General features: G+C 36.3%; 1 protein-coding gene across 2 annotated transcripts in view; it reads right to left on the minus strand.

Moving 5' to 3' along the window:
- The window catches only part of LOC107738122 (GTP-binding protein REM 2-like), a 30802-nt gene that overhangs the window by 9255 nt on the left and 8862 nt on the right, over positions 1–12685 (minus strand). For both annotated transcript variants that reach the window (XM_016549814.1, XM_016549813.1), the window contains exon 4: positions 4625–4802. In XM_016549814.1, the coding sequence (XP_016405300.1) occupies positions 4625–4802 (178 nt within the window). The remainder of the gene's footprint in view (positions 1–4624; positions 4803–12685) is intronic.

Below are 12685 nucleotides of genomic sequence, written 5' to 3' on the forward strand. Positions count from 1 at the left end.
TTTAAACTAGTTTAAATCACTGTGACATCTGTGGTTTGTATCGGAGAGCTCAGCTCCAAACTCAAACGCTTCTCACAGCGCTGTTTAGTGGTCTCGTGATCGAGATCAGTCAGCGCGTAAACGCATTTGTTCTGAGCTCGCGCTGCGCTGTCTTTAGGCAGAGCTAATAATGATCCGTGCAGCGCGCTTCCAATAGTATGTAGCGCTCTTCCACTTTCGGTGCGCTAAAGAAATGACAGCGCATATGAGTTATCAAATTGTTGTCACTCACGTTTTACTGATACATCTGGCCTAAAATTTAGTGCTGTCGCCTTGTGTTGACATTGTGAAACTGCATGATTTGTAAATTATGATTGGCGGGCCACATATAATAGCCTACATTTCAATAGACAAGCTGTGGGCCGTTTGAAATTCATCCACGGGCCGTATTTGGCCCGCGGTCAAACTTTGGACACCCCTGCCAGATGCTATTTACAGTGAAAATAGTTAGATGTACTATTTACACTAAGTGACAACAGCAGCATTTTAGATATGTGCTATTTACACTAAGTGAAAATAGCCATTCTATCTACGTTAAGTAAAAGTAGCAGATCTTTGCAATAAATGTAAATAGTAGCTAATTAGATGCTATTTATGCTTATAAATAGTGGCAGAAACTATTTGCACCTCAGTATTGTTGTACATTAACAGGACGCAATAATGACATTGATTTGAATAACAATGATTTTATTTATTGAAATTATTAAATAGATGCTGCCTTATTGGGACAACAAAGCCCTCCTTATAGCCTACCTACCCCTAATTAATGCATTATTATTAAACACTCGTTAAGCAATTGATTTCCACTTTTCCGATGTGATATGTGATGAGAAAAGGATGAAAATCGAGTTTGGCAAAAGACGGTCTCGAACCCAGCCAATCGTATCATACGCTACTCCCCAGTGCATTAAGCCCCGTTCACACCGCCAGAGACTTTTTCGCTGCTTGTCGCTTGTGGCTGGCAATTGAGGTCGCTAGTAGGCGTTCCCACTACTGGTTGCCTAGTTACCCCCGTAACACTCCACTACAGCAGATGAATCACGTGCTCTCCACTGACTTCACTCCCATTGGTTGTCGCTCGCGAAATTCGCTGCTTATTTGCATAAAGTTGAAGAATTCTGAACTTTTGTCGCTTGACTCGTATCACTTGACACGCCCACATTCCGTCGCCAACGGTCACTGTCGCTCGTGTCGCCGGAAGTCGCCAGCTCTCCATTGAAAATGAATAGGATTATGTCGCTCTGTGTCGCTGGCGGTGTGAACGGGGCTTTTACTCTCAAACCTGCGCCACTGCAGACGCTAAATAACACTGTCCAACGAGATGAAAAGAACATGACACGAGTGCGTTTATTCTCGATTTTTTTCTCGTAATTTAATGAGTTTATTCTCAACATTTTATCTCGACTTTTTTCTCAAAATTTTACGATTTTTTTCCTCGAAATTTAACGACTTTTTTCTCGTAATTTAATGAGTCTATTCTCAACATTTTATCTCGACTTTTTTTCTCGAAACATAACGACTTTATTCTCGAAATTTAACGAGTTTAATCTCGAGATGGTTTTATTTTTTTATTATTGCTTGGCCCTAATCCTCTTTCGTAGCTTTCTATTTGGAAATATTTTCAAATGTAATTTATTCCTGTGATTTCAAAGCTCAGTTTTTAGCATCATTACTCCAGTCACATGATCCTTCAGATATCATTCTAATATTCTGATTTGCTGCTCAAAAAAACATGTATTATTATGTTGAAAACAGCAGAGTATAATTTTTTTCAGGTTTCTTTTATGAATAGAAAGTTCAGAAGAACAGCATTTGTTTGAAATAGAAATATTTTGTAACATTTTAAATGTCTTTATCATCATTTTTGATCAATTTAAAGCATCCTTGCTAAATAAAAGTATTAATTTCTATCATCCCCCCCAAAAAAAAATTTTTTTTTTAATAAATAAATTATACTGACTCCAAGCTTTTGAATGGTATAGTGTATAATGTTACAAAAGCTTTTTATTTCAGATAAATGCTGATCTTTGTATCTTTCTATTCATCAAAGAATCCTGAAAAAAAGTACTCAACTGTTACTGTTAACTGTAAATATATAAACTATATATTTATAATCACCATATTAGAATGATTTCTGAAGGATCATGTGACACTGAAGACTGGAGTAATGATTCTGAAAATTCAGCTTTGATCACAGCAATAAATTACATTTTAAAATATATTCAAATAGAAAGCAGTTATTTTAAATAGTAAAAATATTTCAAAAGTTTACTGTTTTTGCTGTACATTGGATCACATAAATGCAGGCTTAGTGAGCAGAAGAGACTGTTAAAAAACCTTTAACTGGTAGTGTAGGCTGATTATTCTTATAGATTGAAACAAATGTGCTTCAGCCAGGATAAAGAGTATGAAAAGTGCTCTGAGTTGCCGCAGAAAACAAAAATTTTTTTTGAAAATGCAAACTGATTCTCTGGCAGCAAGAGGCGCTTTGAGAGTGGTAGAACTAGCAGTTTCTCCAGTAATGGCTGTAATCAAAGCAGCTCCGCTCATGAACGCTACTTTATCAGATAAAATAAAAACGCCATCGAAACTTTTCTGAACACAGTCAGTTCCCTTCAGAGATACATTCATATAAAACACCCGCACCGTGTTATGATTTTGAAACGTGCAGTGCTCATGTTTATTCAACGAAGTCAAACGGCACAAATAAATCAATGTATGGGAAACTGGTAATGTATATCGAAATATCGGAAATGTGTTTAAAAATCATATCACCGTTATTGAAAAAAAATTATATCGCGATACATATTGATATTGAATTATTGTCCAGCCCTACTAAAATGGTTATTTTCCTGCATATTTCAGTCAATTGCATTTTATATTCGCTATAAAATGGGTAGGTTAAGGTTGGGGTAAGGGGTCTAAAAATCTAAAATCGTTTATTGATAAAATGATTTAAAAAATGCATTTATACGAATATTTTAATGATATAAAAGATACGTAAATATTTTACGTTTTTTAGCTAAAAATACGTAGCGATTTGTACTTTTTAAACGTTGAAATACATCTAAATTGTACGTTTTGGCATCAATAATACAATGTGCTTGTAAATGTTAGTATTAATACCTACGTATAAACAATGAGATCAGTATATATATCCTCCTATGTGTAGGCTATATTACACACAATTTTCAAATAGCTAGACCATTTTCAAATACATTGTAGGTAAAGAAATCCATTTGATTAAAATGCAGTGGCAGAAACTAAACTAGTTGTTTGGTTGAACTAAATTCTGCCCTGCTGAGAAAACACCAGCAAAGCTAATTTATATTCCATATTATCCCTAAATGGACAATGTGCCCACTTTACAAATGGACATCTCCTAGCAGCACCTGTTTATGCTGATAAGCTGAGTGATTTTTCTTGCCAGGGATCCATGAAGCCTCTTATATAAATACAGCCAGATGGAGATAGAAGCATTTAGACAAAAACTGAGTCATAGCAGCAAGGTTAATATAGATGACTCACAAGTGTGAGACACAGAGGTGGACCACAGGGAGCCTTGTGTGGACAAAATACCTGTTGAATTATACGATCTGTACTCTAAATTACTGTATTGAAATTGCTCATACATTTTATTCTTATTTTCCCACACTTTTCTGCTTATTTTCAAAGCACTTAAAGTCACCATGTAATGAGAATTCCCCTGTTTTCTAAAAAGCATGTTCTTTTTGTGAACGATTCATCCATGCATGTTTTATTATTATGGTCACACTTTATTTTAAGGTCCAATTATTGCTATTAAAGGCACAATATGTAATTTTTGCCACTAGAGGGCACGTATTCAAAACAAACAAAGAAACAATGGCGTAGTTTGATGAAGCCGTGACTGAGTGTGGAATCATGGGAGTTGTCGTCTTCATCCCCACAGCCGATGCAATCCGATGGGACTCAAATAGTGAAGTTACCATTATCATTTTTTATTAAAATGTCTTAAGTCGATCCGAAACTTTATGGTTGACGTATGTCAGACTTTTCCAATCGTTTGGTCTGTTTAAACCCAGCCCCTTTCCTACAATTGACCGCAAGCCCTATAGTTCCTTTTCATAGATTTACTGTGTCCTTGTTGAATAGAAGCCTAATTTATTTACCCAAAAAAAATCTTGACCCCAGTTTTTCGACAGCAGTGTATCATGAATTAATTTCTATGATTTTTATAATTATATATTTAAAAATATTTGGACTATTCTTATCGTTAAACCAATGCCTATAATGTTTCCAGTATATAATTGACAGTGATATAATTCTAATATCTCCATCACTAATTGCAATTTGTCCTTTTCCTTATATCTAGTGGTATAATGAATTATAATTGGTCTTTGTGTTCTATTTATATTGCATATTACTATCTCTCTCCTTTCTCTGTCTTTCTGTATTTGTGTTCATAGGGTTTCATTCACTATAAATGTTATTCTTCCATTTGACCCGGTTCTTTTAATTCCCAGTAATCTCCGCCAGCTATGCAGCAAATCGAGTTGAATTATGGGATCTGTAGCTCAAGGACGTAGATTAAAAACAGGCCTACCCTCTGTGCTGATCTCACGGGAGCGCACAAGGTCACTCTTGTTGCCCACTAGGATGATGGGTGTGTGCGGCAGCGTCTCCCTCAACAGTAAGCGGAGCTGAGCAATCCGGTGGAAGCTACGCCTGTCCGTCAACGAGAACACCAGGATGCACACCTCACACTGCAGAGTGGACAGCTCCTGTCAATCAAATCCAAACACAGACAGGCCAATTACAGCATAACTCAACCATGAAGATTCAGTGCTCCATATACATGTTATTTATAAAGCATTAGATGATTATTTGTCATTGTAGGTCAGTAAAGGCCTGTTCGCACCAACTTTAATGATAATGATAAAGATAAAGTTTCTATGAGAATAGGAAAGTCCACACCACAACCACAGAGGAACGATATCACTGGAATCACTTTCAGAGTGATTTTCTCTGGTTGATAAATGATCAATGCATTGACAGCTGATCAGAATCCACTCGAGTTTAAGAAGCTCAAGCATTTAAAGCGGCAGATGACATAAATGCAGCTCGCATAAACAGAACAGAATATTATCGCCATTGGTGTGGACGCTAATATCTTTAAAGGGATAGTTCACCCAGAAATGAAAATTCTGTCATTAATTACTCACCCTCATGTCGTTCCAAACCCGTAAGACCTTTGTTCATCTTCGCAACACAAATTAAGATATTTTTGATGAAATCCGAGAGCTCTCTGACCCTCCATAGACGGCAAGGATACTACCACGATCAAGGACCAGAAAGGCGCAGCGCATGCATGTTCTACGTCAACAGCATCACGCACATGTGTGATTTACGTGCAAGAAAAGCACGCACATGCGTCGCGATACTCTCCAAAATGGTGCTATAGGGTGATACGGAGGAGAAGAATTGTTGAATAAAGTCGTTCTTTTGTTTTCTTTGCACACAAAAAGTAATATCGTAGCTTCATAAAATTATAGTTGAACCACTGATGTCACATAGACTACTTTAACGATGTCCTTACTACGTTTCTGTGCCTTGACCGTGGTAGTACCCTTGCTGTCTATGGAGGGTCAGAAAGCTTTTGAATTTCAGCAAAAATATCTTAATTTGTGTTCCGAAGATGAACGGAGGTCTTAAGGGTTTGGAACAACATGAGGGTGAGTAGTTAATGACAGAATTTTCATTTTTGTGTGAACTGCCCCTTTAATTGTTATAGTTATCATTCTTGGTGTGAAAGGCCTTAAGAGGAGGACAGTTTTCACTTGAGTGCAGCTCAGGAGTGTTTGTGTTCATGAAAAAGAGGATTACTGGGATTTAAGGAGGACAACCTCAAATCTTCGATGGCTTTGTTGTTGTTCCAGCTCACAGTTTTGCTGCCGCAGAGCTCAGGTGTGTTCAAAACCGCAGCAGATGCCTCAGTCAAGCGCCTACCCCCCGAGAACGTCACGGCACATCACCACAGCCACTTTACAGCGCTAAAGTACAGCCACACCGGGGTCTGGCTTTCTCTTGGTGACAGCTATGACAGGGCGGCTGTCGCGCCATCTTTAATGAATTGAAAGAAGAAAGAAAATGCTTCCGTCCCCTATGGACCACTTCCTATTTCATCTCCTAAACAGAAAGTGGAACAGATAAATAGATGGGAAGCCTGTGCCCTACATCTCTGACTCCCCAAAGGCGAATTCCAGCCCTCTGGAGAGCTGCCTAAAAAATTCACATTGCAGCCGAGCCAATCACACTCGGCCCCGGAGCGTGAGATTCACACAGCCACAGAAACACAGAGTTTCTCTGGAAGGGAAGAGTCTAGTGGGGCGGAAGCAGGAAGGGAAAGGGGGGCTCGGCCACCTGCCACAACCCCACACAGGAAGGGCACGGGGAGGAGGTTGTCTCCTTCGAGGAGCGGACACGTATCTTGATGAGCGGTGAAGACAGCACGACACGGTCGATAGTGCTCCATGTGATGGAGGGGCTCTCTGGGGCCGGACGGGCAAAGTAAAAGGTCTTTCCATCAGAGAAACAAGACGAAAGCGTACAGCGGTATCTAAATAACAACATCGAGCTCTTCCGCTGCAGTACAGGCCCATCTGTCACTGTCTGCACTTTCGTGGCCAGATAAACACAAAATCATAGCTTTTAATGGCTCCGAGTATACACATGCAGGTACGCAAGTGAAAATTTTATAACCTACAGTGATAGTGCAACACACACTCACACATACACTGCTCAGCTGAGTGATTATAGTCATGAAACATACACACATACACACAAATCCCTGCCATGCTGTCAGCAAATATGCCTGCCAGCTTTTTTGTCCTCTTGTGCAGATTTAGATTATTAAATCCAGCACTCTTAATAAATGCTGAAATAGTCTATATGTCATTATATATTTACCCTATAACAGCAGGTTAATGAAATGATGCTCACTAATCCAGCTGAATGTTCATCTACACGGCATGGTGCTTTTTGTATAAACACATTTACTGTTATGAACTCCTTGTATATGTCAGGAAGATCCATTTTGTGTTTATGTTGCAAAACGATTTAATTAAAATGAACAGAATATCTCACAGTGAGCAGATTGTTTAAACTGATCTTGCTTAAAGCTGTAGTATGTAACTTACAGGCAAAGTTGCATTTTAATGAGACCATTATAAGTAAACAATTTGTAGATTGAATTTCCATTAGAGTCTAAACACTGTGGTGTTTTCAGTATTTCTCTGTTAGTAGTAATGGCAACATTAAGTGCCTATAAGTGATTTTGGTCAGAGACTCTTAAAACAACATTTTACATATCTTTCTCTTTTTTTCCAGTGCTAATTCAAATAATGAACAGCAAAACATGTACATTAGATGTGTCACTGATGCTTTATTTGTGTATGTTATCATTCTCATGGTTCCACAAAGAATGACGGAAAATATAGTAAGATTGCACAATTCTTATAGACCAGCAAAAGAAGTAGATGCTAGTTTTTTGGCTATTTTCGTCATCAGTACATAAATTATGTAAAAACTAAATGGTACCAGATCAATATTAATCATACATCACAACATATCATAATCAATAACAATTCCTCTTTCAAATGATACTCAGAAAGCATTTGCCAGACGCTTCTATCCAAAGTGACTTGCATTGAATTTGAGATATATATTTGATCAGTTGATGCATTCCCTGGAAAATGAACCCGTGATCTAGTTGTTGGTAGCAACATGCTCTACTGCTTCAGCTACAGGAACACAAGAGCTGAAGTAATGAGTTTGCCAATAGCAATTAAGACATTAAAGTGTTCATGTGTGCTCAATTTATACATATGATGATTCTGACATGACTGGAACTCACCAATAGAGCTGTTTAGTCATGATGTCAATTTGTAACCCAACCTAGAATTCTTAAGTTCCCTTTTGAATTATTTTTTTCTTTAAAGTTGGTTTTCTAATTAGTAGATCTGTGGTTAGCATAACTTGTCACTGGGAGCGGTGAAGACAGCACGACACGGTCGATAGTGCTCCATGTGATGGAGGGGCTCTCTGGGGCCGGACGGGCAAAGTAAAAGGTCTTTCCATCAGAGAAACAAGACGAAAGCGTACAGCGGTATCTAAATAACAACATCGAGCTCTTCCGCTGCAGTACAGGCCCATCTGTCACTGTCTGCACTTTCGTGGCCAGATAAACACAAAATCATAGCTTTTAATGGCTCCGAGTATACACATGCAGGTACGCAAGTGAAAATTTTATAACCTACAGTGATAGTGCAACACACACTCACACATACACTGCTCAGCTGAGTGATTATAGTCATGAAACATACACACATACACACAAATCCCTGCCATGCTGTCAGCAAATATGCCTGCCAGCTTTTTTGTCCTCTTGTGCAGATTTAGATTATTAAATCCAGCACTCTTAATAAATGCTGAAATAGTCTATATGTCATTATATATTTACCCTATAACAGCAGGTTAATGAAATGATGCTCACTAATCCAGCTGAATGTTCATCTACACGGCATGGTGCTTTTTGTATAAACACATTTACTGTTATGAACTCCTTGTATATGTCAGGAAGATCCATTTTGTGTTTATGTTGCAAAACGATTTAATTAAAATGAACAGAATATCTCACAGTGAGCAGATTGTTTAAACTGATCTTGCTTAAAGCTGTAGTATGTAACTTACAGGCAAAGTTGCATTTTAATGAGACCATTATAAGTAAACAATTTGTAGATTGAATTTCCATTAGAGTCTAAACACTGTGGTGTTTTCAGTATTTCTCTGTTAGTAGTAATGGCAACATTAAGTGCCTATAAGTGATTTTGGTCAGAGACTCTTAAAACAACATTTTACATATCTTTCTCTTTTTTTCCAGTGCTAATTCAAATAATGAACAGCAAAACATGTACATTAGATGTGTCACTGATGCTTTATTTGTGTATGTTATCATTCTCATGGTTCCACAAAGAATGACGGAAAATATAGTAAGATTGCACAATTCTTATAGACCAGCAAAAGAAGTAGATGCTAGTTTTTTGGCTATTTTCGTCATCAGTACATAAATTATGTAAAAACTAAATGGTACCAGATCAATATTAATCATACATCACAACATATCATAATCAATAACAATTCCTCTTTCAAATGATACTCAGAAAGCATTTGCCAGACGCTTCTATCCAAAGTGACTTGCATTGAATTTGAGATATATATTTGATCAGTTGATGCATTCCCTGGAAAATGAACCCGTGATCTAGTTGTTGGTAGCAACATGCTCTACTGCTTCAGCTACAGGAACACAAGAGCTGAAGTAATGAGTTTGCCAATAGCAATTAAGACATTAAAGTGTTCATGTGTGCTCAATTTATACATATGATGATTCTGACATGACTGGAACTCACCAATAGAGCTGTTTAGTCATGATGTCAATTTGTAACCCAACCTAGAATTCTTAAGTTCCCTTTTGAATTATTTTTTTCTTTAAAGTTGGTTTTCTAATTAGTAGATCTGTGGTTAGCATAACTTGTCACTGGGGTTTTAAAAACACAAGATGCTAAAAAGTTGCATAAGGACTGTAATGGTTATTCAAATCATCAAGCATGTTAAGTCATATTGTAGTAGGTGTAATCTGTATTTAGCTAAATAAATTGAACAAATAACTTTGGCTTAAAGGTTTGTGTTTAAGATATGATTGTGTGTCATTTATGTTGTACTGCAAAACATTATAAGTCTCCTAATGTATTGTTAACCACAGACCTCTTTTTACTCATAAATCCAAAACAGCTAAAAACCCAAGAGAAAAATCCAGAGGGAACTCGTGGCTCACAAGCTGTACAGCTCTACTGAAGATGAACAGTCATTTGGAAATCTTTTTTTTTTTTCAATTCCCCTTTGTGCCACTAGTGGCACAGAAATGATCCACTCCAGCTTTAAAACCCTGCAATTGTTTCTCTCCATTCTGTTGCTGTGGTTAAGCCTTTGGTTGAGAATAAAATGAGTTCACAGGAGGTCACAAAGCAGATTAGAACCTGGGCAAAACATGGCATTAAAATATCCCTCAACTCATTTCTCACCATAAACTCATTCCCAAGAACGGTGTTCTTTCTATACTGGGTCATTTAACACAAACACACATTTTTCCTGCCACATTTGGCACAGGAAGACAGATTACACGGAAATCAGAGCAGATCCTGGTCAATGAGCCAATACAGAAAATACACAACAAAACCACCTCGTTTCATCAGTGTTTTGGTCTTTTTCACCTTAAACACGCCTTTGAAACAAGATAAACTTTCTTGAGAAAATGAAGTATATGAAAAATAATAAAATTAATATTAAAATTAATATACACATTAAATATTAAAAATTAAAATAAGTAAAATATTAAATATTATGATATTCATAATGTATTACATTATTAAATATATACATATAAAATATAAAATATAATATAAAATAGATTCAAATATATTAATATTCATATTATAACTAAATGTATACATAAAATAAATATTATAAATTAAACATTAAATATAATTAAATATTACTTTAAATGACATTAATTATTGCTACTTATTTAGATATTTATTTATATTTAATTATATAATAATAATAATAAAAAATAATAAATTATACATCACATAAATCCAGAAATAATTGTTTTTGTTAATATGACAAATTATTAATGTATTTGAGGAAGAGGGATGCATAAGAGACTTTAATTTGTTGATCCGTAGGGGGGAGAGGTCAAGTCTGATAATTGGATGTTGAGACATAACCGTGTGCCGAATATGTGTCTGTGCACCAGAATGAGGTCCACACCCCTGCAGACAGTCACCACAGACCATCTGTCCACACATCCCCTCCTCCCAAACATACACATTTGGCCCGAGAGCCCACACACAGACATCCACCATCCCATCTAAAAGTGCTTTCTCAGCCGCTGAACAAGCCAATTCTGCAGCTATAAACACAAAGCACACATACCTCCACAGAAATAAAAGCCTGCTTACTCTGCCAAGCACACCAACATCAAAGAATAAACATCTCTCTAATGAACGTTTCACAAAGCTCACAGTCCATAACGACACTGGAGCTGAGCTGAGGCACACTGTACTTAAGCATAAGGCTCCCAGCAGTACACTACACACTCTGTCTGACTGAGATAAACAGACGTATACGTCACACATTTACAGAAAAAACCCCCTCCAAACTGCCTTGTCAGTTTACACACACAATGGCCCCTACCCAGTAAACAAAAACCATGAGCTGCTTAGCGTCATCAATATTTCACCTCAAAGTAATCTATTAATTATAGCCAAGCGAATAGCCCCAGTCTACCGGCTCATTACATATCAGACAAGAACTGGTAGCATCTTGTTCATGGCTGGCTAGAGCTAGGGTTGGTCTGGGCTATGTTTAGAAAGAAAAACTAGTTCATACTGCTTGCGATTTTCATAAAATATTTTGCAAGTATGTAATATGTAAACAGTTCAAGTAGAATGCAAGATGCTAACATTACCTTGCCACATTGCATGTTTTATTTTGAAATGAATGCTAATGTTAAAGGGCTAATTCACCCAAAAATGACATTTCTGTCATCATTTATTCACCCTCATGCTGTTCCAAAGAACAGATGTGAGGCAGAATGTTAGCCTCAGTCAGCAGACATTTTCATTATATGGGAAAAAATTATTTTTTGTTGTGCACATCTTTTAACATATTATTTGTGTTACAGAAAGAAAGCCATACAGGTTTGGAACAAGATGAGGATGAGTCAACGAGTTTAAAAAATGGGAAAATAATACATACCCTAGTGTAAAATAAATATACTAAAAATGTATGTGAAATATGTGTATTTTATGCTAAGTATACTGCAAATACATTTACATATTTACTTAATAAAAACACACTGCAATTGTAATTTTGGTATACTAAACTGGTATACTTAAAGTCTGCTAAATTGGAACAACTAATTTTGTACTTAATGCATTTTTTAATTGTGCGGAAGTAGTGCTGAAATCCAACTAAAGACATACTGAAGTATATTTGATTGTGCTAAAGTGAAATTATTGCAAGTACACATCAGGTACCCTTTAAATATCTTGCATTTAAAGACCATGTTATTCAAAGCTCATACAGTCCTCATCAATAGTGACATTAAAACACATCTTAGGCTTAATATTAAGAAATTTGCATTGTGTGCAAGTACTACTCCAAATAAAGTTAAATTATACATTTTTATAAATCTGTTAATAGATTTGAACTATACTTAGTATGAAAGAAATGTATTTTAAATATATAATTTTTTAGTAGTGTAATACTATTTATTTACTTAAAAATATAATGTAACTATATATATACACTATACTATACTACAGGTGCATCTCAATAAATTAGAATGTCGTGGAAAAGTTCATTTATTTCAGTAATTCAACTCAAATTGTGAAACTTGTGTATTAAATAAATTCAATGCAGACAGACTGAAGTAGTTTAAGTCTTTGGTTCTTTTAATTGTGATGATTTTGGCTCACATTTAACAAAAACCCACCAACTCACTATCTCAACAAATTAGAATACTCCATAAGACCAATAAAAAAAA

The sequence above is a fragment of the Sinocyclocheilus rhinocerous genome, unplaced genomic scaffold, assembly GCF_001515625.1.
Source record: "Sinocyclocheilus rhinocerous isolate Xijiao unplaced genomic scaffold, SAMN03320098_v1.1 scaffold254, whole genome shotgun sequence".
Classification (NCBI taxonomy): Eukaryota; Metazoa; Chordata; class Actinopteri; order Cypriniformes; family Cyprinidae; genus Sinocyclocheilus; species Sinocyclocheilus rhinocerous.